The following is a 26,606-nucleotide window of genomic DNA, read 5'->3' on the forward strand; positions in this document are numbered from 1 at the left end:
GGCAGAGGTTGCTTGCACACAGTGGTAAAAAGTAGATGCTACAACCTAGAAAAGTGTCAACAAAATATTTTCTGTGCACAAGAGTTGTATGAAGAACATTGAATAGCTCATTACTGTTGTAAATCAATTCAAATATTGTGTTTTTATTCGTTACAACTGTTGAAAATGCTTAGTAGATTAAATCATAGTAAAAAAAAAAAAAAAAAACTAATTTGAATGAAAAATCAAACCTGCTGAGCTTGTGTCTGGAAAACCCCTCTGAGGTTTAAAATACAGAAACCATCCCTAGGTTTTAATTATCAGTTTTAAAAGATATAACAGTTTTTTATCTATTTATCCATAGATATATGAACTATACATACATATATATATATATATATTTCTTTTTTCATTATACAAAAATAATAATTCAAAAACATCCTAATTAATAATCATTTGTTTACACAAAGTATCTTGTATTTCTACCTGAACCTAATTCCCCAATGTTTTTTGTTTATAGTTATTAGGCAATTGTTAGAGAAATCCATTCATTTCATTCATTTGTCAAAAAAGTGCAGTAAATCATTTCAATGCCATGAAAAGAAATGGAAACAAATTAGGAAATAACCTCTTAATTTTGTATAAAGATAATATAATTGTCAATCTGAACAAAATTAAAGTATCCATGAAGTCAATTATCACATATCACAGCTGCTGAAAGTGAACCAATAGAATACAGTGTATAATGAAAATGGATCACGATAGATGTGTTACTAGGCAGTTTTGTGTCCAGTTCCAAAAGCTGCCTTAATTGTATACAAAATATCTACTGGTATTTAGAATTCAAAGTGCAATTACTTATAAAAGTTTGAATCACCAGGCAACCAAAAACCATGACAATGCAGTAGTTTTACACTTTAGATTAGGACAGTTAACTCGGAAGATTATATCCACATCTAGGTTTTAAAGAAATCAAGTAAAAATGACTTTGAAACAATGTAAAATGTACAAAAAGGATAACTCAAAAGTTATACATTGCCAGTAGTTATTGCATACAGTGGAGAAGACAGCGCAGCAGGAAGAATGTCGCCGCTAACGGAATATTTCCAAACCGAAAAACCATTCACAATGTCGATTTGTCTCTAAACCCCGGCAAAAAATAAGACTCATTCTCAAGTGATTCAGGTGCATTTGATTTCAATGATCGGGTAAGATGTATGGGAGGGGTTTGCACTTCTAGAGACAGTCCAGTGGTTACATCACACCAGGAAATCGGAATCCACTGCACCCAAAGTTCTTGAACCTCAATAAGCACTACACTGTCTGACACAGCTCTGTCTCTACAGTTAAAGTGGCTTAGTACCGAGCTTAAGGTATGTGCGGGTGGCCTGCCTCGTCTGCCAGGTTGAGGATGTACCCGGCGATGTCTTCCTCAGTGGGCACATCAGACATGACCCACGACTCGTTGGCGGCTGTCACTTGCAGGCGACATATTGGACAGTTTCGGCTCTGTCCGCTCCTGCAATACAAGAGAATATCTCCATTGAAGATTTTTTTTATGTTTTTACATGACAGTAAATGAATCTGTTGGATATTACAGACGGTTTCCTGGCACTAATCGCTGTCATACTGTTAGAACCGTTCTTCTGGTCTACAAACACACGATACGACAGTAACTCTAATGTGTTTGCGGATGATAGGGAGGTTTCTGAAGAAGGCAGGCCGGAAGGAGTCACGACAACGGAAAGGAGTGTGATTCTTTGGTTTATTAGTCGAGTACCCGGATCAAACAATCAGTTCAAGACAAACTGATGGCATGAGTGACAAACATCTCTCTTCAGAGAGCTTAAATACAGTTGCTGGACCTGTTCAGATATAGAATGCACAGAATTGCTTCCTTAACGGGTTTCCAGTGGTCAGCACACTGATACACTAGAGCATACTAGCAGGTGAACGGGTTGTTAATCACGTAAGCTCTGTTTTGTGCATGATTTGCCCCACAGTCTCCTAACTGTCTGGGCTGTGTGCTATATTCTGCTCGGAGAGAGGCCTCGCTGCAGGACCTTTGACCTCACAGATACTTAGGCTACACATGTACACAGAAAATCTGCATATCAGCGGACTAGCTACACAATAAAGACAGACACAACTTCATTACAATATGGTTTGAGTGTTTGTGTCTGTGTGTATGTGTCTTTACCATTTGTCAATGCACTTCTGACAGAAGCTGTGTGCGCAAGGAAGGATGAGGTCAGCTTTTCCGTCCATGCAGATACAGCACTCCTCCTCGTCAGTTAATTGTTTAACTCTGCGGGGAAACACAAACAATATAAGAGACACAAATACACAAAAGAGAAAATACACATGGGGAGGGGGGGGGGGGTATGAACACTTTGTGACTAACAGCCATTCAGGGATGCGCACATATTTGTGTATTTACAATTGATAACGTGATGTTATTTCTTACCTGCCCATCCACATGCTGGCCTGGCAGGACTCTGCCGAGGAGAGCTGGCCGGAGGGCCCCTCGCTGGCGTCCCCTGCTGACAACACCTCAGCCGCCTGGCTGGTGATGTCCCGGTAGAGCTGGATGAACTGGTACAAGTTCATGATGCGTGAAGCCTCCACCATGCCGTTCTCTTTGTTTATCTGCCAGAGCATGGGAAGCCACACAGTGAAGCGTGTGAACACACACACCTACACACGTTGGCACACACACTAACGCAGTCACACAACCATGGAGGCACTCTCTTACTCATGAGGACATACGGACAGGCGGATACACACACACACACACCCCTTTCTGTAGCGAACAGCTCATCCTAGCCAACTCACCTTGGTACAGACTATTCTCACAGCTACTTTCCACAGGGCGGTGGCATCCGAACCTGTCTGGACTTCAAAGAGCAGGTGCTTTGGCTGTCCAGCAGCCAGTTTAGCAGTCCTATGCACACCAAAAACTATTTTAGCAAACAGAATTTGACTTTATATACTTGGCTACATTCTATCATCACAAACACACACCCCCACTCATTGTCACCGATGTCATCACATGAAATCAGCAGTAAAAGACAGTTTCTCTTTTTTCATTGCCATTTCGATTGAGGTGTGCCTCATCAACATCACATCACATCAACATCAAAGCGCGTCCTTTTACGCGATATCAAACAGAACGCCAGCTCTTACACGTCATTAAGCTCCGCCATTCTGCCCAGGAACTCGTCGTAAGTGAGGTAGCTGCTATCGCGCACCAGTCCCGCGTGTTTTACCAGCTTCTCAGGTAGACGGGTCATCATCGTCTGGCCCGAGAGCTGCTGGCCCATCCCTGCAGCCGGAGCCCAGCTCACACTACAGCTCTGTTGTGGCAGAAGAACAGGGGGGCCTGGGGGGAGAGAATGCACACTTTGCCTGTAGACACTGGGTCTTCAATCCAATGATGAGTTACAAGCGACTTACAATCTTTTTGGTTAAGGTGAAAGGCATGTGCAGTCACAAGTTTACCCTTGCGAAATGGGTACTAAGTGGGTTAGACATTTGACCAGCCATTATGAAGCACCCTGTCTGTCAAACCAAGTCTGTTTGTCATGTACCTAGATACAGATCTGAAATGCGTACTGTACTGATAAGGATTGGGACCCTAAATGATGAGCTTTCTCCAAGGTTTGAAGCACAGAATTGTGTAAAAGAACATTTAATGCTTTAGCCTAAATATTTCCACCAAGTGCAAATGTATGTATACAAATAGTCTAAGTTGTATTGCTAAGGGAGATTGAATTGCTTCATTTATTATATTTCAGTGCTACTATTGTGTGTATATTACAATGTCATGTCATCACCTCAACTCGGTTCTGTTCTTTACTTTAAGCTAATCATAGTTGTTGTTGATCTTTGTTTTGTTGAATTTGGGATTGAACTGAATCGTACGTGTGGCCAGGCTATACAATTGGATCGGATTATAGGAGCTGTATTCCATACTGCTTAAGATGTGATGCCTTCAAAAGCAAACGCAAGCAACCACACTAGCTTTAATGACGATGGTGTCATGACAATTACGTAACAAGTTCGGCAGCAGAAACACTTTCACTGAATAGTGGGTAGTTAGCTAAATAAACTCTAATAAACTGAGATGGTTATCAAATTCGATTGGCCAAACTGGCAACGTGGTAGTTACAGCATTCGGTATTAATAAGAGCATATATTTTCATAGTTAGTCTAGATTGGGTGGCGTGTTACCCACCACTAGCTAGATACTAGCCTAGCTAAGCAAGCTAAAAACAAATGCACATATTGTAAAGTGTCACTGCACAAAACAATAGTCTCGCTTTGATATAGCCAGCTTTCTTACTTACCTGGTTTGGTTCTCTCTACATTGAGGTGTAGCAAGCTATCCAATCTGATATAGTAGACATTCAACGGACACCTTTAAGAGTGAGTTGCTCTATGGTGAGTTGTCAGTTTGTTGACAGACTGGCGCTGTTTGATGACGTTCTCATGAAGTAGCCTACATTGAAGTGTTTTTTATTTTTCTGGAAAATGCTAAAGCCGATTTTATTTTTATAAACACAACCCTCTACCCTGTTGATGTAGCAACATAGATTGGCCATCATCTTCATGATGATGTCTATGCCCAGAAATGCGATTTAACATAACCATGTTATCAATTCCTAAATATCTTCATATGGCCATAAAGCAATGATAAAAAGTCATACCTATAGGATACTATCAGTGCATCATTAAATATCAATGATATTGTTCTTTTTATGTAACTTAAGTAAACTTCTAAATAGGTCACCTACTACAAATCCAACCAGTTCCCAATAGTGCAAATGCATAACTATATCAAACATGCAAGTATCCACTACTATGTTTTGGCTGCATATGATCCTTTTAGCATACAGACTAATCTCAAGCATATGGAAACTAACAGTAGCCTATTGTCTGATCATTGTTATCAGAACTGAAGCTTTGGACACCATTAGAAGACACACATTTAAACTTTGCTCTAATAACTCATGGCTAGGCCTACAATATATCAGAATTTTTATTTATTTATTTATTATTTTGCATGACCGAGCACGGCTGCAGTTTAAGAAGCCCCTTAGACATATTATATCTGATAATGGAATGAGGACATGCTGAAATAAACAGATGCTGAGGTATCTTGAGAAACATTGAAACAGATTTTGAATGTTGACATGAAAGGATCCTAAATATTGAAATAATGGAAACATGGATAGCCGAATTAAAAGTACAGTAATTGTAGTTTGCATACAGTGGCACATGTATTTGCAATGCATGAATGGAATGGAAGTCTTTGTCAACAACACAAAAACTCCCTTGCAAAACCTCAACTGCTGTTATGGGGTGTTTGCTTTAGTCTCTGGATTAATGTGGATGGCCAAGTCACTGGAGTACTTCCTGTTTCCTACTCCCTCCTTTGTAGGTTGGTTGCTTAGGTCCATCTCACTGTCTGTGTTTCTCCACATCTCTGTCTCAATATCGTCCTTCAGATGTCTTCGGGGCCAAAATGGAAACACGTTCTTGTTCCTTCATGAAGAGTGAGGTGGTACAATGTAAAGTTACGGTTTTTGACGTTTCAAATCCCAATTCTAACATCCTGAGAATGTTATGAGACACGACATTGGGTCACATTTCCAGTCATAAATAGATTACTGCAACAGCTTATCTGTATTTAGTGATCAGAATTTGCTGTGGTCTCTGCAGTCATACAACGTAGACAACAAGACACAAGACTCACATTTTGTAGTACCACACTGCAGCTGTTGTAGCAAGGAGCAGGAGGATTATAGCTAGGGCGAGGAACATAGTAGATAATGCTGGAAGTCCAAGAATATGAGAAAAACAGGAAAAGCCTTATCAGCATGTATGAATATACCCACCCGATAGTTCAAAAAAACTTGTACTGCAGAGCAACTTAGACTAACTTACCTCCGAAGGGAGACTCATGGAAGGAAATCATAGTTGTTGACAATACAGGCATCCCAGTTTGGTTGGTTAAGGAAAGGGGAGAGGAAATGGAGGACAAGTCAGAAGAGGGTGTAGAAACTCTTGGGGAAGCAGAGTGAGAAAGAGAGTCAGAGGAGGTCATGAGAAAGTGAGGGAGTGGGATGGTGGAGGAAAGGGAAGACGGAGATGATGAAACAGTGGAGATGATGCCTTTTGAGAACGCTGATTTGGCCAAGGGAGAGGCAGTTGAGGCAGTGAGAGAATTGTTTGAGACTTGAGTTGTCAACTTTGTGATGACAAGGACTTTAGGTGTAGACTTAACAAGGAGAGGGGCAGTTGTTGTAGCAGGAGTTGATGTCGAATATGCTGTTGACTTTGTTGCTGGGACTTCTGGAGTTGTTGGGGTTTCTAAATATTCAGCAGAGGAGAATATACAGTACATACAAACAAGTCTTTTGACTCATCATTTTTTGAGATAAAACACACAAGACCAGAACATGACAGCAGAATTGACAGTATATCATGTTAGAGCTGTTTGCCAAACACTATTTACCTTCAGGTTTGTAACAAAAGGCATTAAATATTTTATTTCCAGGCACATTCCATGACATCACCCCAGTCTTGTTCTGACCACATTTTACATTCCTTCTGATGCGAGGGATGACCACGATCTGTTCATGGATCCAGCCAAATCTGTTTGAATGACATTATATTGGAAATGTATATAATTTATATTTCCGTCATATATCACTAGTTGCCCTTGGCAGGTGTTAGATCCTGAAATAAAGCATTAAATAATGATCTGCTCTGAAACACTTTCTAACCAACTAAATGCGGAGGAGAAAGATGCATTTTTGCAAATTTTCCTCATTATGAACAATAATAGAGTACAAACACATCAAATTTGATGTCTCTCTTAGGAAATGTTAAAAAAATTAACACGTCCACTTTTCTCTTTACCATGCATGCTTATTGCATGATTTGGGCGGAATCTTAACAATATACTGTATCTGGAGTTACAAATTCACACTTTTATATTCCATCACTGTTTCGTCGATCTCAGCATACTTGCATGTTTCCAGTCCATGTTGGAGTGCTTTCTCCACCTGAGCTCTGGTGGCTAGAGTGGCGTTCAGAAACAGGCACACGGCTTGAGCCTGAGACATGTTGAAGGCATACTTATCCCCAACAGAGACCATGAAAACTTCTGCCTTACCACCATACTCTGGGAAAACTTCAGAAGGAAGGCACAGAATATTTCTTCAAAACACCAATTATTTGAAACCTTGATAAGCTCGTTGACATGTTAAATTACAATGAGAAACATAAGCAACTGTAAATAGACCTGCATCATAAATTGTTGTATTCGTAAATACTGTCAAATAACTAAGGAACACCTATTCTACATGTAAATGGCACTGTATCGAAATGGCAATAATATAATGATCAAATGCACCTTAAATAAATTTATATAATGTATTTGGTCTGATTACAACTGATGCTACATCAAGTGATTATCAAGTATTCAAGTATTCTATTTAAAATCTCCTGCTCTATATTTACAATATAAAAAATCCTACATTTATCAATTAAAATAAAAGCAAAACAACTGCATCTATGCATGTTCTTTGCATATGGATAAAACATACCATTTTAAACTTTTTAAACACATCAAGTATCCTACCTGTTAATTGACTATGATGAAATGGCAGTGTAAAGACAACCAGAGTAAGAAATATTCCTGCAAAGAGCCAGAATCTTGCCATGGTCGAACTGGTAAACACTCCAAAAATGCTGTAGAACGCAGGGAGGAACCACATTTTCAGTGAAGGAAATAGCCCATTTCTGCAAACATGTCTGCACGTATATCAGTAAGGCCATGAAAGAATCGACACTGGGTCGAGTAAACAGGAAGTAGGGGAGGAATCTGCAGGGTGCCCCTCCATCAGAGGCCACACACCTTTACCACACAATGAGAGTAGGTCTGGAATTGCAAGCTGTTGTTCCTGAATTCCTGTTTGTACAGCTGCATATTTTTCATAGCTGTACAAATGTTTCATGTAGCTGTTCATGAAAAAAGTGAGTTTGCTCAAGATTAGGTGTGTTGGCACCATTATTATGGTATTATAGTGGTAGTGGTAGTATAGTGGTATTATTATTACCACTTTTTTTTTTTTTTACATTTAAGTATGTATTGCTCTGTCTCTATCCCAACGACACCCCCCCCCACCCACCCCCCCATGTCCCAACACAGTCATCTTCTGGGTGTCTTCAACAACCCCTCAGATTGCAAACCTTTCGTTTAGCTTCTTTTTTTTAAGTGTCTTTGCATATTCCTGAAAGCAACATCCAACAGGATCACTCTGTGATTACAGATTACTTGTCCCACAGCAGATTTTTGCTGACATGCATTAAGGTCGGAGGAATGTTTAGGGGCCCATTAACAAGTCAATTGTAGAACTTTACACACGCAATATTAAGCTCCTGAGTCCTGCAAACTAATTTCTCCATTGTACAGTGTCTCACTAGCCGTAACCCCTCTTCCCATTGTGCCCAGTGTGTCAGTGAGGCAGATGGAGCAGTAGGTCAACAAAACACATCATACATCAACAGTGCCGCAAATGTCATCTTGTTCCTGAGAATGCAAAAGGGAATCTTTTAAAAACCATTTCCAGGGATTTCTCTGCGTCGAGGATTTTTTTTCCATCTTTGCATTGGGAGATTTCCATCTCAGCAAACACATTCAATAGCTCGCCCTGGAAATACAAAAGGGTCATTGAGTATTGGATATTGGAATTTGTTGTGGTATGGTCATGCAAATGTCACAGACAGCGCATAAGGTTTGCCCAATGATGGGTGAGCTACTGTAAGTGTCTGGTGAAACATTTAAATGGTGTTGATGTTTCAAATGATTTTGTAACAAGTGTTTGGGGTAGAGTGACAAGACAATGGACAATAATTCGTAGAGGCCTAAAAAGGAGAGGGCCTACAACAGATAGTCTGGACTTATGGACAATCTTCTGTCAGTTCTGTGCTGTATTTTTCTACTACCATTTACTATTAATGTGGCAGTATCCTCACACACTATGCTAGTAACGGAAGAAAGGGAGTGAAGGGAGCTTGTCTTACTTTCAGCTGAGGCAAGGTGTGAATAATACATCTCAAGTGTTCCTGTCAGCTTGTACAGCTAAACTGGATCACTGGGGTAACTATGGTCGACAGGAAGAATGTATTCCAAGAGTAGTAGCTTTAGACATGAGAATGGCTCTGTAAGGATAACTAATCAACTGTCCCTGGCGAGGTAGAGGAGGGAGAACCCGAGAGGCACAGATTATCCATTATAATTACAAGTTATATTATTAATACAGTAGGCACTGGTAGAAACATGTATTCATTATTTATTGGGTGAAGTTCATTTGGAGGTAGGATGAAGTTCATTTGGAAGTAGGTTGAGGTGTTATAGAAAGGATTTTGTGCGATTATAGGTTTTTTGCTTTTGTGTAGCTCTTCTGCTGCAAAAGAGACAACAAGCGCTAAATCCGACACCAAGTTTTTGCTGGACCTCTACAGAAGATTGTGCAGCAACACCATGACAGAGTCCTGTTTCTCTTCCGTCCCTTGCGAAGACCTATCACATTACTTACGTCAATATTTAATACATTGTGCCGTTGGCAAGACTTTACTTGTGTCATACAGACACTAGTGGTTACTCACTGTACAGGTAACAAAAAATACAGGTCATAACTCTGAATTCCATCCCTTTTACAGAAGTTTCGGCACCGATATTACCAGGTGAAAACAGACGAAACCGGATGATAACATGACGCTGAGAGCTAAGTCCCACGGCGACCTACAAACTCTTTCTTCACCCGGATGGAAGCAATCTATGGACAGCAGACTATATAAGTCCTTTTCACTCAGCAACGGCAATGAGAATGGAGGAGGGGGGCCGAAGTTTGGGCCGGAGACATCAAAGGACGGAGCAGAGGAGGGGGTGATGAAGGGTCACTCCAGACCGTTACGGAGGCCTGTGCGGGCAGTTCGGCCACTCAGCGCCCTCAGCGCCAGCGGTTCCTTCCTCCAGATCAACCACCTACAAGGGGAGCTGGTGAGGAAGAGGAAGGTGAGCAGTCAGAGTTGTGTGTGCTGCACATTTCTGCGGTCACATCCGATTATCAACTCCATTGATTAACACGCTGGCAATGTGATTAGTGCTCCAGAAAATGTTGATGCCCGGACAAGCCATTGTTGCCTGTAAAACCTGGCTTCAGGCTTGATTACCGTGCACTTATTATTTGAGCAATACGATGAACGAAAAATGATGTCATTGTTTAGTAGGAGCCCAATGTTATCATTCACACACAGGAATGTGAGGATCTAAGGAAAGAGAACAAGTACTTGTCGAATGAGATTCACATGGAAAGAATCATGATGAGGACAGAGAACGAGCTGACCATGAGGAACCTGAGGAACCTCAACCAGGAGCTCCAGGCCCAGGTCAAGGAGGTACGTGTAGGATCAGCCTCTTATCCACTCCACGCCGACCTCTGCTCTTTTGTCACTGGAGCACGTTGACAAAGTATGACCAAATCTCTGAGCAGATAACTATCACTGTCACTGTTGCTGTTTTAAACCCTGTTCAAAGACAACCTGTGATGCGGAATCAGTATAAAATGTCACCTTGAAACTAGAACTACAATCCAGCTGTAATATAAACAGTGTTTTATATACATGTATTACACAGTACATACAATATTATATAAGGGGGTTGTGAACCATGAGATCTTAAAACATATTTTTTTTTTTTTTTTTTTTTTAATTTATTTATTTATTTATTTTTATTATTATAAATCAATTTACAACTAATCAAATTTTCACAATTTGCAACAAAGAAAAAAGTGAGACAAAGAATAAAAAATGTTACAAGGTGACAGACTTGCAAACTTCCTTAAAGACACTTACAGCAATAATTCTTAATTGAATAGTTTTGAGCAGATATCCATTGTTATACTACCTTTCTTATTTTTTACCAATTTAAGAGACTCGAATCTTAAAACATATTGCTTGACCTGACCTTCGTGTTCCTAACGTAACCACTGTGATCTCTTTAGTTGAAGCAGAAGGTGTATTTTAGCCAACAGAGGGCGACATTGTGCTCCCGGGCAGCAGATGAGGCAGATATGTCCCGGGGTGAGGCGGAGACAAGCCGGGCCCTGGCAGAAGCACGGGCGCTGGGAAGCAATCAGGAAAGGGAGCAGGCACAGGCTGCCATGAACAAGCTCAGTGAGGAACTGCAGCAACTCAAAAAAGAGGTGGTCCCTTAAAAAAAACACACACACACACAAACCTTCTCACAAACACACGCATGACCTAACACAGAAATTAGCCTACATTTTGGGGGTGATTTACTCGACAGGGTCAGTTTTAATCCTTCCTTCTGTAAGCACAACTGGTTAGTGTCATTAGGGTAACTGAAGCAGAGCAGCATGTGTAACAGTATACATACTTTGGCTGAGGTCAGTCATGCCTGGTGAGTCAATGGGAGTTCCCTTGAGAGGATATCGTCTCCAATGTAAGTGCTACAGTGTATGTGCACTATGTCTCCGGTTTCCAGTTTGGGGCTGTTTCAATGGAATATAGAAGAGTTTAATTGATTTGAACTATCCTGGTTGGTGACTTACCTGATTCCTCCTGCAGCACACAGATGTTCAGCTTCTACTGGCCAAAACGGAGAAGAACTACTTTGAGACCAAGCTGAAACTGGACAGGGTGTCTGGGGAGAAACACACTCTATTGGGGGAAAATCAGAGCTTGGAGGGTGAGAGGAATGAGCTCAGGCACAAGCTGAGACAGCTGACCGAAGAGAATGTGAAGATCAAAGAAAAGTAAGGGCATTGTATGTGTGTAACATACACTAAACTGGAAACACATTGTAGGCCTTTATATAGAAAATGGAATATACAAATGACAACGCTATGGAAGTGGGAAAAAAGCTGTGCACGTTGAGCAAGAGTGTTGGAAACTGCTCTGTCAAGACCAGTAGGGATCATTTTGTTGGGTGCAAGGTGGTTTTTCTCTTGCCTGCACAGGCATGACATCGCTTTCGCCAAAAGGGGTGTGGAAGTGCAGTCGAGGGTCTGTCAGTCCGAATCCAGAGGCGCAGTGCTAGTTTGGTGTCAATGAAAGTCGAATATTGTGCTAGCGTCTCCCCGTGCTCAGACCACCTCTTAGCACCGTCAGGCGTTGGTGTGGTAGATTACCTGGCCTGTACATACGCCACTTTTTCATGTTATGTTGGCATGGGTTTGCCCTTGGGTTAGGGTTAGAATGCCCATGGGGATTTGATGTAATCTGACCGCGGTTTAGGCTAATTGAGGTGACATTTATGCAGACTGGGCTACTCGGCCCCTTCCAAACAAGGATATCGGTTTCCTCCTGGGAGAAGCCATATATGGCCTAACCCTAACCTTGCTGTGCACAGTGATTTGTATAGGTTAGGTACCATATGATATTGAGCAACTATTGTATATCATTTAGTTCATATTATATGAACCTTATTATATAGGGGTGAGTTTCATGACGTTTCTGTGTATTGTGTTTTCCACTACAAAGAGAAGTAAGCACCAGGAGGCGGGCCTTGACGTCCGAGGAGCAGAGAGAAAGGGCAGAGAGAGCGCAGCTGGAGGCCGACCAGGAGCGCCGTGTGGCCGAGAGGGAGAGGCAGGAGCGCACGGCCGAGTGTCTGGGCTGGAGGGAGAAGCACCAGAACCTGACGGACATCCTCAGAGCCCAGGAGGACCTGAAGTCTCAGAGGCAGAACAAAGCTGTGCGTGGGAATTCTGTGTGACTCTCCTCTCCTCTGACACTGATGCTATGTGTTTATTCACTGCTACAGTATGCCTGCAACAATAACATATTAGGTAGTTTTGCCACCTATGGTATACATACTGACTCTCATCAAACTTCATATCAAGACTTTCGGATAAGGACTTCATTTGAATGTTTATTAATACTTTATTTCTGAGTTTCCATTGTTTTTTTGTTGTTTTCCCTACAGTGTCAAGCCAATATAAAGAGCTATTTTCTGTGCATGACTGAGAGTGACCAGAGAGTGAAAATTCTGAAAAATCAGGATGGCACTCCAAGGAATTTTACAGTAGGAGAGCTACAAATATGACAACGTTAAACAAAACACTAAATTATCTTTTACCACAAACATCGATAACAAATAATCTTCACTGCCCTCAGGAAGGGGACCCTGTCTACATTTCCACACCTGAGCCTGGGGTCGAGGATGCCGACAGGAGCCCGTCCAGGTGACCACATTCTCAACCAACACCCATACATCCACAACCTGTCCCTCAGATTCAGCACGTCTACAACTGAAGAGATTTCAGTTGTGTAGGCTTAAACAGTGTATATGAAACCTAGTACTGGTGATACACCACTGTAGGCTTCAACAGTGGGTTTGAAGCCCTGATTGGGTGTCTGATTGAAGCCTAGTATCTATTTTCATTTACCCACAGTCAACTTTAAGACATTGACAGAAAACCCTCATGTTTTGTGTGTTTTCTAGGACCATGCTCAGGGTCACTGCCCCACGTGTGGGTAAGGACCAGGGTCCTTCTCACTTCTCAGATCTGGCTCCTATGGCAGGGGACATGCATGAGGCCGGCCCCACACGAAGAGGGAGGAAGGTGGTCGAGTACTTCTGGATACCCACCGATGAGGAATGATGGAATACTGTGTGCCCTGGTTCATTAACACTCAAGATACTGAAACTAAATAATGGAACGAACAAAATGAGTTTTTGTAACCCAGTGTCTACCGCTTTCCTTGTTGAATTTTAAATAAAATTGTTTACATTGCAGTCCCGCGCATGCATGTAAAAAATGATTTAGAGGGCAAGATATTTGATGTATAAAACATTTGTGACGTACTTCCAAACCAGCAAATGTTTTTTTAGGGAACAGAAACGGCTCAATCTAGTTCCCAACCACAAAATGATGATTCCGTTTTACATTCGCATATCAGTTGTCTATATAGGATATGCAGATTGAACAAATCGTCTGGGATCTAAACCGCCAGAGGCCACTTTGACAGAGCAGACTATCCTGCTCTAAGTATTGGACTTTATTGAAAGTTTAGTTAGAGAACACTGAAATTGAATACAACCGTAGAACATAATGCAAAATGCTGCTTCACAAATACATATATGGCTTTTGAGCACAGGGGAGTGACTGGTCTCGTAGGGCAACAAACCATCGTAAAAATCATTCAAATGTTGTCTTTTTGCAAAAGGGGAAGCTCACCAAAAGAATTTAAACAACAATCATGTCAACTTTAATTCGGCAATTAAAAAAAGACAGGATAAAACTTACTTGGTTACAATTCCAATTTTTTTTTTAAGTTGCAAACAGAACAAGGTCAAATATCACTCGGTATTGAGGAGGATATTATATTCCTGAACCTGCCCAAGGTATGTTACATCATTGGTAAAGGGTTTAGAAGAGATGTCCAATCATTTCATTTATTTAGGTTCCTTAATTCTAATACTTGATAACTACAAAAGTGGATCCTACAGGAGGACCTGCAGGTTAGACCAGAATACCAGTCTTGGACTTGCAAAGTTTTTTCAAAATAATTCTTAATGTGGGCACAATACACCATCTACTAGGAGGTAGAAACACAGACAACTTAATGGACACCATTTCGGCAGCACACCAATGATTACAGTTTCTGGGACAATTTAAGATTTATAGGATGAATACTGCGACCACTTATGTTTACCAGAGCGAGTGGGGTTCAATCTCTACTGCCTCGACAGGCCAAATGGGGTTCTCCAGGACAACGAATATCAACTGCTCCTCGCAGGCGGCGGGCAGTGAAGAGCACTTTGGTTTGGAAAAGAAGATGAGGATGGGTTTCCAGCAGGCTTACTGTGGAGACTCACCGCATCGGGGTGCTGCTTTCTAGCCAACTTAACACTTCCTTCATGAAAATATGAGCCACTATCTTCCCATCGGGATAGCCCTTGTGTACATACTCGAGAAGTGTTCTCTCTCAGGGTGTTAAGACAGCTAATCAATGCTGGGAAAGCCATACTGGAGGATTTGGGAGCTGTGGCAGAACTTTACCTACATTGTTACAATGCGAAAACGGTCTGGCCGGTGTGAACGTCCAGATCCAGCCAATTGGGACAACCAGAGGAAAGGGGGGGGGGAACCAAAACCATCATCCACTGCCTCTCAGCCTGGCGTAGGGTCTAAGGTGAGGGCGCAGAAAGGGAAGCAACACATCGTGCCCTGGTAAAATACTGTGTTCTCAGCTTGGAGATATGAGCAGCTGAGTGCCGTGCAACAGTGGTTAGGGAGTTTAATTGGGGTGGGGGTGGTGGGGTGGGGGGTAGCCTCAGCCTTCGACCTCTTCTTCAGACTCCTCTTCCTCGGCGGTTTCCAGCCATGTTAACCACTGGTTGACCTGTCAGGAAGGAAGAGTTGTTGAAGCAGAGTGAGGTTACGCGCCAGGAAACGTCAAATTCCAACTAAACTATCATTTTTCTTTAGCAGTTCTTTTTAGCCCTGGGAAAGGCAATACCTGGAATAAAGCTTTTCCTTTTCCAGGGAATTCTTGGGTGATATCTTCTTTCCACGCCAGGAAGGATTCTTCTTCGATGATCTCCATGTCGTAGAAGTTGACAAAGTAGCGCAACAGCATGCCTGAAACGTAGGTCAAAGGGTTAAAGGTTGCATTAAAAGCACCTCAGGTAAACGTTCATGTGGCAACGTGACAGCGTGTGAACTGAGGCCGGGTGGGGGTGGGGCGTGCGTGCGTGCTCCTGGGTCGCGCGTGAGACCCACCTTTGGGGAAGTCGCTGGCGTGGCAGTGCACCTGCAGGGCGTACAGGGCGCTGACCTGCAACTGGGTGTGGTCGTGCAGGAACTTCTGCAGGACGGGCTTGCAGGCCAGCAGCAGCTGCTTCTCCTGCTCCAGCTGCTCCTTGGGGGGCGCGGCCTGGTCCTCCTCCACCACGCCCAGCTCCTGGGAGATGAACTGCAGGAAGCTGGGTGGGCGAGAGAGAGCGAGAGCGAGCACGAAAGAGCGAGAGAGAGAGAGAGCCCATGAGAGGTGGTGTTAGCGATGGCAGTCACACAAAACAAAAGTAAAATAAAAGTGAATGCATGTCTGCCTTCTTTTCAGTTTAAATTCCATCCAAGACCTAATGGCAGGTCATTGTTCTCTGGTTATCCACCGAATGAATGTTTCCCGCGAGCATCCCAAACGAGGCCCGTGCGTGCGGCTACCTGGTCATGAGGATGTTGACGAAGCCCTTGTCGGTGTGGAGCTTGGGGGAGATGTTGTCCTTGATCCACTTGTAGATGGACTGGGGGGAGGGGTCGGCCTTGATCTGCACCAGGAGCTCCTTCTCCAGCTTCAGCAGGGGGAACAGGAAGCCCAGGCTCTTCTCCTCCAGGATCTCCAGCATGCGGTCCTTGTTCTGATCGATCTCTGGCAGAGGGAGCAGACCGGCGCCGTTACAAAGCAAGTCGGGGACACAACTGCGGTGGACCCCCGGACACCCCATGCACGCCACGCCACGAAGAGATGGAAGCTTAACCAAGCTGAAGGCTCATGTACCCAACTCGCCATACAGATGCACAGTTTGACAATGAACACCCACGACACGAGCACGTCGCGAGACAGTCGCCGCGCCAAGACGTTTTAACACCAGCCTAATTCAACGCACAGGCAAAAAAGTGCAAGGTCCATTCATCTGCACGTCGCTCACACATGCAGGTGTTGGGTGAGGGAGGGGGGGGGGGGGGGGGCGGGGCCTACCGGGTAGCATCCTCTGCATGTTGACCGTGCTCTGTTGGAAGACGTCGGCGAGCCAGTCTCGGTCCCGCAGCTTGGCCGCCTGCTGCAGGCAGAGCAGGAAGAGGGGGAAGTGGGTGCCGTTCTCCAGGGGCTGGGCCAGCTCCGCCACGCTCACCAGCTCGGCCAGGACGGCACGCGCCGCAAACTGGGCCAGGTAGGACTTGACCAGGGGCACGTCCGTCTCGATCTTGGGACACTGGTCCAGCACGGACATCAGGGCCTGGGGGAGGAGGGGGGGGAAAGTGAGTTACACGGTCCAGTCCAGGGGGAAACCGTGGAACACTGAGACATGACCAGCGACTTGGGCAGGGGAGCTCAGGGGAGCTCAGGGCAACTTAGGCAGCTCATCTTATTCTTAATCTTATTTATGCAGACACTTCTGTTCATTGGCCAAAAATTACAATTGAGAGAATTGAAATTCCACACATTTGAAGTAAACCATTAGTATTGCGTACTTTGATACTTGACTTGGTATCAGTATTGTCCCATTGATGGCATCATGTCAACACTCGTAGGAACACTAACTCTTTGAATTCCTTCTGAAAAACTAACATCATGATGTCATATCATCATCATGAACAGGGGATTTGTCAATGTTAAGTGTGTGTGTGTGTGTGTGTGTGTAGTGTACCATACCAGCATAAAGTTGTCTCCGGTGATGAGGCCCTCGGAGCGGAGTGTGTGGATGAGGGTGCTGGAGTGCTCCTTGTCTTCGTCGGGGCGGTCCAGGGAGCACACGATCACCTTGCTCAGCATCTCCGCCAAGAAGCTCTTGGGCGCCTTCATCTCCCGAATGCTGTTGAGCGCCTCCACCAGGTTCTTGCTGTTCAAGTACTCCGTCACGATCGTCTCCTGAGTGAGGAAGGGAGGGAGAAAGGGAGGAGAGGGAGAAGAGGGAGGGAGGGAGAAGAGGGAGGGAGGGAAGAGAGGGAGGGAGAAGAGGGAGGGGGGAGAAGAGGGAGGGGGGAGAAGAGGGAGGGGGGGAGAAGAGGGAGGGGGGGGAGAAGAGGGAGGGGGGGAGAAGAGGGAGGGGGGGAGAAGAGGGAGGGGGGAGAAGAGGGAGGGGGGAGAAGAGGGAGGGGGGAGAAGAGGGAGGGGGGAGAAGAGGGAGGGGGGGAGAAGAGGGAGGGGGGGAGAAGAGGGAGGGGGGAGAAGAGGGAGGGGGGAGAAGAGGGAGGGGGGGAGAAGAAGGAGGGGGGAGAAGAGGGAGGGGGGAGAAGAGGGAGGGGGGGAGAAGAGGGAGGGGGGGAGAAGAGGGAGGGGGGAGAAGAGGGAGGGGGAGAAGAGGGAGGGGGGAGAAGAGGGAGGGAGGGGAGCGAGAAGAGGGAGGGAAAAGAGGGAGGGAGAAGAGGGAGGGAGAAGAGGGAGGTTTTAGGAATTTGATGCATGAATCCAACAGCATTTAGGATTAGAGTAAGGGGAAATATCTGCACTGCTACTCCTACAAATGTATGTGATTTAAATAGATCCTTTAGAGGGGGGGGGGGGGGGTGGGAGGGTTCAAGCTGAAGGCTGGATGACCTGTAGGATGTGAGCCTGGAGGCTGGTGAGGAACCTACCGTCATCTTCAGCAGCTCCTCCCTGGCAGGCGGGGGTTTCTTGCAGATCTTCTGAGGCTTCTCCTGGATGTGCGGCGGGTTGATTTTAAGGCCAAGCTGTGGAGACTGAGGGGAGACACAGAGTCAGTGTGTGTATACGCGGCCAGGCTCGGACCGTACCTCCACGCGAGCGTGCCCGGTCATGTGGGTGGGGGTTAAAGGGGGCCTGTACCTGTCCCAGTGGGGGGGTCTGGGTGCGGGGGGGCTGGTTGCCGTGGGGGTTCATGGTGGGGTTCTGGGGCTGGAGCTTGGGCGCCTGGTTCTTGTTGAGGAGGAACGACTGCGCCGGCCTCAGGCTGATCTGTTGGGGTGTACCCAGTGGAAAAACACCACAAACCATTACCATATATAAAACACCCAAATGGACACCACACATCACCATTTGGATCATTGGTCCTCATGCCCTCATATCTCATAATCGCAGTCAACGGACCAGTCGCCAGTTGGAGAAGGGAATAAGCAGAGGAGGAGGGGCTAGAGGAGGAGGGGCTAGAGGAGGAGGGGCTAGAGGAGGAGGGGCTAGAAGAGAGAGGGGGGGAAGACTGAGACGGAGGGAGGAAAAGACAGAGAGAGATTCAACTGGCAAGCCGGTTAGACTCCTCAGAATAACGCGTCTTTTCATAATCACCGGGCATGAGTCATGCTTTCTTTCAGCAGCAGCAACAACAACAACAACAACAACCAAACAGGCTCCGTTCAGCGGCCTGGCGCGTCATGTTCCTCAGGGGCCACCCACCTCGTCCAAGTTGAGTTGACCTTTCTTGCTGAACCGAGGGGTCATGTCCTTGGACTGGACCGGCTGTTGGGCCTGGTGGTTCTGGTTCTGGTTGAGGAAATGCTGATTCTGCACCTGCGACGGAGAGGAAGGGCACAAAGTCAACGCGCGGGTCAATTCACCGCGGATCTGGGACCAGGACAGGCCGCAGCTCGCGGGCTGGGCCAGCGTTAGGCCGAGAAGAGAAGGGAGTGAGGGGTGACCTGGCTGGGCTTGGTGAAGAGCTTGGCCCCCATGTCAAACTGGGACGGGGGCTGGGGGGCATTGTGGCCCCCGTGGCTCCCGTGGCCGTTGAAGAGAGGGTTGGAGCGATGGCGTCCCATTGTGGGCGAGAACCGGTCCTGAATGACACCAGGGCCCGTCCCTATCCCTCCACCTGACAAAATACAGAGGTAGCAGGGGTTAGTAAAAGCAGATTCTCGAGATATATATATAGATATAGATATATAGATATATATATAGATATAGATATATATATATATATATACACATACATACATACACACTGTTTTGATTTTCATGATTATTCATATTCAAATTTGGCAGTCCGTTTTTAAATATGAATAATCATGAAAATCGAAACAGCATTCATTGGCCTCGCATTGGCCTCGGCAGTGTGTCATCAAAAGACTTCAAAAAGACACCCCCGCATGGCAACCAAGAGATGGCCAGAAGGCCTATAGACGCACAGATCCAGTCTTCAGAGAGAATCACACACACACACACACACAACCAACCTGGCATCTGTCCAAACATGTCAGCCAGCCCCCCGGGTGTCTCCCGGTCCAGCTTCATGCGGTTGGGCATGAAGGAGCCTTCCATGAATAATTCCATCCTCATCCCCTGAGCCATGCCCGCAGGGATGAACACACCCAAATCCTGCAGGGGACGACACGAGGACATGCAAGCGGACCGGTTCATTTGGGACGCTGCATGAGACCGATTAACCATGGGGAGGTCGAAAAGCACAACGACAGATACCGGGCGGTAGTGTTCTGGGGTAAGGAGATGATGATGCGTGCTTGCATGTGGCAATGTCTACACATAGGACATTAACATTATGTTTAGTCGTGTATGCATCGGATCAACTGAATTGTGGGTCCCGCGGAAAGGACATGGCAAGGATGAATGACAACATTGCGAACAACAACCAACGACAATAAATAAGAAAAGCTCCAACTCCTAAAGAGCCATTCGTCTGGCAGGTCTCCTTAAGTGTCACCTTGACGGCATCCTGACGGATCTGATTGATCGTCTTGGGGCCGTTGTCGATGAAGGCCTTGCGGGGGATCCAGTTGTTGTCTCGCAGCTCCAATGTGTCCTGGAGTAGAAAGCGGATCCTGGCAGGCAGCTCCTTGTTGCTCATTAACGACTTCATCCGGCCAAAGTACTGATCCATTAGAGACTGTGTGTGTGTGGGGGGGGGGGGGATTAGTCAGGAACTACTTTACCTATACTCAGCACATGTATGGTATGTGCCACGATCTGTAATGTCACTAATCGACAGAACACAAAGCTGTACAAAGGCAGGGTTTGAAACCCAGATGGCGGATAATTGAAAGCGTACTTTTTTTTGTTTGTCTTTGTATACATAATTTGTTTAACCGTCTATGTCAAACCTACACAACGAACGTCCTCAGCGTTGCTTTAGAACTAACATACATGTATAAAAACAAGCAGGCGCAGTCAAGAGTCTGGCTCGGGGCAGACTGCAACGGCAGCGATGTGGCTTGGCCTAGCTTTTATGACATCTTTGGCTTCGCATACTATTTTTTTTGCTGACAGGGAGCCAGCGCCCAGCCACTGGGAGGGCGAGGAGGGCTGAGAGGAGACGGGACTTACCCTGGCTTTCTCATGGTCAAGTCGAGGCCCCACCGTTCGCATTATCTGACAGAGGCACTCCAGATCCTCACCCATGTCCTTGAGTTGGACCCTCTTCTTTTTTTCCAAGAGCTGCAGAGGGTCAGAGTTAACAAGCTGGTAAGACTCAAAACAGGACTCTGCCCTCGACGGGGACAAATCGCTCGCTAAAAATAAAACAAATCACAGTTCTGCATCTAAGCAGACTTCACCCAACCCTCAGAGGATGAGGGGGGGGGGGGGAGGAGACGTACTGTTTTGATGCACTTATGAAGGATAGACTCGTGTATGAGGTCGAGTTTGCCGAGTTCCCCGATGAATTTGATGTTGCCAAGCATCTTGCTCTTGGCGATGCACCGCTGCTCCTCCTCCTCCGTGGTGAGGGGGCCGTCATGCTTGTCGTAGACTGGAGGGAAAGCGGGCGAGAGGCGACAGTGTGACTGGGAAGATATTTCAAGAGAGAGCAGTGTTTCCTCTTGGATTTTTTTTTTTTGCAGTGGGTGCAGGTCTGTCCGAATAATAACGATATACCCACTATAATTATTAAAACTACTTCATCATAATAATGCACATAAAATACAAACGTGAGCAACGGCAGCGAGCGCTATCGAAATCAGACGTGCAATTTCGCCAGCGGGGGAAGAATACAAACAACGAAAATCACCAGTTAATGCTGGAGACACACTAAACCATAAAAATAAAAAAAATCTCATAAGATTTTAAAACTGTGAGAGACCACAAACATGACAAAAAATCCTAGATTTAGCCGTTTTGCTCCTACAGTGTGTGGTCACTCTTAACACACACCAAGGGAACATCTGATAAAATAATCTGCGGAACCATCAAGATAATCGGAACATTACCTAGGATTGTCGGAAGGGCCGAAATCGGCCCAATTATCCTGTAGTGTGTCCCCACTCCCAGCATAACTTAATTTAAGTTTGCAAGAACTATAGACTAGTACAATAACAGGCTTAAATGAACTGACAACACCAGTTATACGACTTACAGGACTCAAGGACACACACGCAATTTCAACTGCGCTGTGAAGCGCGTGTCTGTGCTATTCTCCGACATGCGCTCTCAACAATCACTGCTGATATACGCCCTAAAATGTTGTACAGCCCTATTTCTGATACCGTGGCGGCAGAAATCAACATAGCAGAAACACTAGAGAGAGAGAGCGTGCATGTGCGGTGATTTGGAAACAACTCACTTTCAACGTTTCTTGTGCGGTTTTCAAATTCATCTTGGAGCTTGGAAATAAGCAGTCTCCTGAAGGTCTACAAAACAAAGAAGAAAACCGTGACAAAATGAAAACCACAGATCAACACGGCAACGCCGTCATTGACCAAAATGTCATAGGAGGAAAATGTTCGTGGGAAAATGTTTTTAGTATACAATGCAGGCGTCAACAGGGGCAGCCTTGTTAAACCAGCTTGGTGCATAACCGTCGTGTGACCGGGCACTTACTGTGCTTTGCTTTTGGGATGTTTGGATGTCCGGTGGAGGGCCATCAAAGTTTGGTGCGTCCTCTGCCAAGCGCAGACATAGCTGGGCATAGAGCGAGCTATACTTTGGCTCTTCTAGGGCCTTGTCTACAATCTAGACCCAGGAGATGAGTTGATGAGGGAGAATAACAATAACAGCGGTTGGAAACAGGCATGGAGTAAGGCCGTGTGTGATCTGACCCGAGGGCCGGGAACGTATTCTCACTGAATTGACTTGGGTTTTCATGGGACACGAAGGTGAACTCACCAGCAAGATGACTCCTTTAAGGACGAGCTTTGAATCGACGCCCACGTTCAGCAGCTCGAGGCATAGCTTGTCAAACTTCTCAGGCGTGAGCTTGTTGAGTATGCTGCAGAGACAGTGGAAGCGGGAGAGAGGGGATTGCAACGGTCAGACATGTTGAGAGCCCCCTCGATCCAGAAGATTGTGAAAGCAACAGTTGCTTGCACTCAGCAAAAAAAAGAAAAAGAAATTCAAACAGTTTCCCTCCCAAAAAAAAGAAACTGGACGGGAGTGGCTCACGGCTGCACGTGATGAGACAAGCCCTGATACATACCCTCTCACTTTCCGGAAGATGGCATCGTGGCGCTCTTTATCGTTGCTGGAGTTGGCATCTCGTCTAGTGCTTCGTGAAGGAACCCATTTCTGAACGCTTTGCCCTGGGGTTTTCCCCAGGAACTCGCTGTTGAGACAAGAGAGGAGAGTCTAATGAAGGTCACATGGCTCTGGTAAAGCACACACCCAGACACAAGTGCACAGAGAAACTGGGTCGAAGCAACAACAGAAACTTCAGCGTCGGGAACCCAAAACAAGGAATGTAAAATCACACGATCGGGCCTGTACCCCTGTCAAAATGGCCACCGAATGTCACTTTTTTAATTACTTCCCTGCTTTATTATTCCGATACAATATGACACTACAAGACCACCCAAGCATCCTAGCCAAGGGGTGCCCGGTGTGTCGTTTTCTGGTGGATGCCACGGTAACAAACCTGTTGCCGACAGTCTTGGGATGGTGCTGAGGTGCACTCCTAACACCTCCTCCTCCCACCGAAGAAGCACTTTGGTGAAAACAAAGTGAGAAACATCAGTCAACAATGAAATAGTCTTTTTTATTATTTCTTTTTATCAGATAGTTGTACACGTTCTGGCCCTTTGTGTCCCTTAATGCCCCCCCCCCCCCCCCTCTCCCTGTCACAGAAAGCACAGCTCTTTTGGCCCAATGTCATCCTTATGAACTAAAACAACGGCTAGGCTAAACATGACCCTGGAACGTTCAAATCAACAGCAGTCGAGCTGGTTATTTAGCCTGGACCTGATCCCAGTCCTGTGATTGGTGGATAGCGTACGCAAGCATTCATCGTTAGATAAACGACTCTGCTAGCCAGCTTACATCCTGTGTGCTATTCCAAAACTGCGCAGCCTCCCATCCTGCCGTGAGGCCGTTCACATGGGTGTCCACGGCCGCGTGACTCAAGAAGAACGGCGGCGGCGGCGGGACGCCTGCGCGGCAACACTGGCCCCCGGGGGGATCCCTCGACACGTCCCCGTTACCTCTCATCTACACTTCCAAATACAGTAACTATGGAGACCAGATCGGGACAACGGCCAAAGGGCACGTGCCAGTCCCGCAGACGTGCCGGGGCCTAACCAAACTGCGCGGGGCTGAGATGACACGGGACACAAACGCTGCTAGAACCTGGGAAGAACCATCAAGAAGTCAGCATTACATTGTAACATTTTGGGAGCATGAAAAGAAAACCCACTTTGTCTGGTTTTCTCTTTGCTGTAGCCATTGATCCTGTTGCATAATATCCACGGTCTTAATCTTGTTGGAGAGCAAGTACATACGTTACTAAATCACATATTTCAAAGAACATGGTGGGTGTAGCCTGTCATCTCACATAACAACATGTTGCAGGGGTGCTACTGAACATACACAGATCATACTGGCTGACAATGCCTAGGTTAGGTAACAAGTTGTGTCTCCCTTCACCATAAACCAGCTTGAGTGACAATTATAACACCCGGAATGACTAAAGAGGGAAAATAACTGGACAGTGTCTCTGAATATGCATGCATAGACCTTGCTCTTGTTCACATCCATGTATCTGTCAATTGTTTTCTGGGCTGCAGCTGCCGGCTGGACAGTGCTCACATTCATCAGTGGGTGGCTCATTGCTGTAAGTCCACATCTATTAATGCAGCAGTAGCCCTGACAGCAGTACAGACACTCAGTAAAACAATGGTGTGGAGGGCAAGTCTTGGGGCATTACATGGTGTGGCACAACACACCACTGTAGTATTCTTTCCATTGGGATCCTTTCAAAGCACTTGTTTCTTAATACTGGAAACCAATATGCCCGTCACTAAACACATACTTGGTATAATCCTGTGTGGTGTAAATGTGATTTGCTACTATGAATTACCATGAACACTGGCATGAGCCAGAGAATTTTAGGAAATTATGTGTGGGGTAACAAAGTAGATGGGGCCACTGTGGCATTTAACCAAAGTAACATAGTGTGATGAATCTAAGTGCACCGTCTAATGTTATATATTTACTGTTGGTTGGCTACGTTATGAACAATTGCCATTACTGCACAAAACAGAAGCACTGTGGGGGAAGGTGAGCAAAGAGTACGAATAAAAGTGTTAGTGTGGGCTACAGGGTGCATATAGCTACCTGAAACGAGAAGCGCCCCCTTCTGCAATCACACTCTCCACTTTGGCGGCTTGACAACGAAGAATCTTCAAAGGAATAATAATAATAGGGAGGGGTGGGGGAAAACGGTGCTGTAAAAAAAAAAAAAAAAAAAAAAAAAAACTTGGTTAGCAGTAGACGTGGTAGTCTATGTAGCAAATGAACGTGACAATGACAATGCCAATTCTTTAATAAGGACATTAGAATTACTTACAGACAATTAGGCTGCTAGCACGACTTCAACAAGCGTTATAATGTCAACTCGCATCGTTTTAATATAATTACCACATTGTCAGACAGGCTAACAATGAATTTTAGGTGGAATTAGCTAGCTTAGCACAGCTAACATAGCTAATTTCCTTAGCACGACAAAAAAGGAAACGAACGCATCAACCAGTTACCTAAATTTAACGTTACACAAAAGTCACAACTAAAGTATATTAGTCACGGTTTTTTTATTGGCCAGCATTAGCCTTTGCACAGGCTAGGTTTGTCGGAGTAAAACCAACTTTGTTAGCTAGCTCGCTCTAGCCTAAATGCGTGTATTACCCGTAGATTATTGGGAATGGGTTGGTGGCGCATTGATTAACCTAGTTACTGTAACCTAGTTTTGTATTTGATAAGACTAGTCTGGTACAGTAGTATACATCACTAATAACTCGTTTTATTTTTTTTACGTACAATACTTTTACAATAAACAACTACCAGGCTACAATAAACTGTTAAAGTGTCTCGACTACAAAGTGGCATTTTAGTTTACCACGTTAGCTTTAGCTTTGCTATAGCTACAAAGCTATCAGCAGAATCGATAGTTGTGGTTGTTCAGGTTTCTCGTAAGGGAATCTAGCTACAGTAGCTCTTTAGACTATTGTAGTTACAGTCATTAAAGTGACTCCAAAAGCAAAAGATTAAATATGTATTCCGAACAAAGACATTATACCTGCTATGTAAACTTATAACATGACCACAACGCCATTTTTCTACAATAGGTAGATTAGCTAGCAAAAGAGTGGATATAGTTAGCTTGCGTGGTGGCTAGCCTAGCTAGCACTAGTCTAGCATGCCCGTCGGTTTGCTAGTAGCTCTAGCATTAAGGAAGACGTTGTTCGTAGCCATTTTGGAGAAACCGGTAAGATTTTGGAGGTAATGATCCTACCTTAACAAAACAACCCCAGTTTTCTACTGTTTGGTTTCCAAAGACGAAAAACAAAAACTTGTTATTATTGAATCGAGTTTAGTCGTTAATCTGTAACAGAAGACAACTGTCCGGTCCGGCCAGTTTGGAAGACCTAAAATCAGTCTCGTCTCTCTGCACCGCGTCACACTCACGTCAC

General features: G+C 45.1%; 4 protein-coding genes across 8 annotated transcripts; 1 reads left to right on the plus strand and 3 right to left on the minus strand.

Moving 5' to 3' along the window:
• Window positions 1–123: 123 nt before the first annotated feature.
• On the minus strand, window positions 124–4,461 carry rnf141 (ring finger protein 141). Its single transcript, XM_084671954.1, has 6 exons — window positions 4,329–4,461; window positions 3,166–3,361; window positions 2,815–2,923; window positions 2,447–2,628; window positions 2,180–2,287; window positions 124–1,498 (listed from the first exon to the last, which is right to left on the minus strand). The coding sequence occupies exons 2-6, from the start codon at window positions 3,300–3,302 to the stop codon at window positions 1,348–1,350; spliced, it is 687 nt and encodes a 228-aa protein (XP_084528080.1). The 5' UTR covers window positions 3,303–3,361; window positions 4,329–4,461; the 3' UTR covers window positions 124–1,347.
• LOC146258659 (uncharacterized) lies at window positions 3,541–13,819 on the plus strand. Of its 3 annotated transcripts, XM_084671951.1 has the most exons (9): window positions 3,541–3,639; window positions 9,715–10,069; window positions 10,312–10,452; window positions 11,058–11,258; window positions 11,644–11,831; window positions 12,559–12,772; window positions 13,004–13,102; window positions 13,195–13,262; window positions 13,523–13,819. In XM_084671951.1, the coding sequence occupies exons 2-9, from the start codon at window positions 9,767–9,769 to the stop codon at window positions 13,680–13,682; spliced, it is 1,374 nt and encodes a 457-aa protein (XP_084528077.1). In that variant the 5' UTR covers window positions 3,541–3,639; window positions 9,715–9,766; the 3' UTR covers window positions 13,683–13,819. The 3 variants fall into 3 exon arrangements, with proteins under 3 accessions (XP_084528077.1, XP_084528079.1, XP_084528078.1); XM_084671952.1 differs by lacking the exon at window positions 3,541–3,639 and having other exon boundaries at window positions 9,699–10,069; XM_084671953.1 differs by lacking the exon at window positions 13,523–13,819 and having other exon boundaries at window positions 13,004–13,302.
• Window positions 5,059–7,762, minus strand: lyve1b (lymphatic vessel endothelial hyaluronic receptor 1b). The gene is made up of 6 exons (XM_084672730.1): window positions 7,631–7,762; window positions 7,015–7,180; window positions 6,500–6,639; window positions 5,929–6,354; window positions 5,738–5,816; window positions 5,059–5,526 (listed from the first exon to the last, which is right to left on the minus strand). The coding sequence occupies exons 1-6, from the start codon at window positions 7,710–7,712 to the stop codon at window positions 5,337–5,339; spliced, it is 1,083 nt and encodes a 360-aa protein (XP_084528856.1). The 5' UTR covers window positions 7,713–7,762; the 3' UTR covers window positions 5,059–5,336.
• Window positions 13,820–14,266: 447 nt separating the features above from the next.
• On the minus strand, window positions 14,267–26,606 carry eif4g2b (eukaryotic translation initiation factor 4, gamma 2b). Of its 3 annotated transcripts, none has more exons than XM_084671942.1 (22): window positions 26,429–26,606; window positions 25,255–25,319; window positions 24,335–24,396; window positions 23,561–23,629; window positions 23,126–23,251; window positions 22,816–22,918; window positions 22,531–22,662; window positions 22,274–22,340; window positions 21,312–21,463; window positions 21,040–21,150; window positions 20,420–20,602; window positions 19,935–20,076; window positions 19,401–19,573; window positions 19,159–19,272; window positions 18,595–18,723; window positions 18,384–18,488; window positions 17,461–17,676; window positions 16,786–17,044; window positions 16,251–16,455; window positions 15,807–16,009; window positions 15,544–15,665; window positions 14,267–15,426 (listed from the first exon to the last, which is right to left on the minus strand). In XM_084671942.1, exons 3-22 carry the CDS (start codon window positions 24,376–24,378, stop codon window positions 15,358–15,360), a joined length of 2,724 nt encoding a protein of 907 aa, XP_084528068.1. In that variant the 5' UTR covers window positions 24,379–24,396; window positions 25,255–25,319; window positions 26,429–26,606; the 3' UTR covers window positions 14,267–15,357. The 3 variants fall into 3 exon arrangements, with proteins under 3 accessions (XP_084528068.1, XP_084528067.1, XP_084528066.1); XM_084671941.1 differs by having other exon boundaries at window positions 25,255–25,364; XM_084671940.1 differs by lacking the exons at window positions 25,255–25,319; window positions 26,429–26,606 and adding an exon at window positions 24,655–25,223.

Source organism: Hypomesus nipponensis, chromosome 14, assembly GCF_054491055.1.
Source record: "Hypomesus nipponensis isolate SF chromosome 14, ASM5449105v1, whole genome shotgun sequence".
NCBI lineage: Eukaryota > Metazoa > Chordata > Actinopteri > Osmeriformes > Osmeridae > Hypomesus > Hypomesus nipponensis.

Excerpts from the sequence above, each read along its gene's own strand:
- rnf141 (XM_084671954.1), bottom strand. The coding sequence starts at position 3,302 with ATGGGCCAGCAGCTCTCGGGCCAGACGATGATGACCCGTCTACCTGAG. Across the intron at positions 2,288-2,446 it reads GCCAGCATGTGGATGGGCAG|AGTTAAACAATTAACTGACG; the intron begins GTAAGAAATAAC and ends GTTTCCCCGCAG. Across the intron at positions 1,499-2,179 it reads CAGAAGTGCATTGACAAATG|GAGCGGACAGAGCCGAAACT; the intron begins GTAAAGACACAT and ends CTTGTATTGCAG.
- lyve1b (XM_084672730.1), bottom strand. The coding sequence starts at position 7,712 with ATGGCAAGATTCTGGCTCTTTGCAGGAATATTTCTTACTCTGGTTGTC. Across the intron at positions 6,640-7,014 it reads CATGGACTGGAAACATGCAA|ATTTGGCTGGATCCATGAAC; the intron begins GTATGCTGAGAT and ends TCATTCAAACAG. Across the intron at positions 5,527-5,737 it reads GCAGTGTGGTACTACAAAAT|GAACAAGAACGTGTTTCCAT; the intron begins GTGAGTCTTGTG and ends CTCTTCATGAAG.
- LOC146258659 (XM_084671951.1), top strand. The coding sequence starts at position 9,767 with ATGACGCTGAGAGCTAAGTCCCACGGCGACCTACAAACTCTTTCTTCA. Across the intron at positions 10,070-10,311 it reads AGCTGGTGAGGAAGAGGAAG|GAATGTGAGGATCTAAGGAA; the intron begins GTGAGCAGTCAG and ends ATTCACACACAG. Across the intron at positions 10,453-11,057 it reads TCCAGGCCCAGGTCAAGGAG|TTGAAGCAGAAGGTGTATTT; the intron begins GTACGTGTAGGA and ends TGATCTCTTTAG.
- eif4g2b (XM_084671940.1), bottom strand. The coding sequence starts at position 24,747 with ATGAGCCACCCACTGATGAATGTGAGCACTGTCCAGCCGGCAGCTGCA. Across the intron at positions 23,252-23,560 it reads CCCAAGACTGTCGGCAACAG|CGAGTTCCTGGGGAAAACCC; the intron begins GTTTGTTACCGT and ends TTGTCTCAACAG. Across the intron at positions 17,045-17,460 it reads CCGGAGACAACTTTATGCTG|GCCCTGATGTCCGTGCTGGA; the intron begins GTATGGTACACT and ends CTCCTCCCCCAG.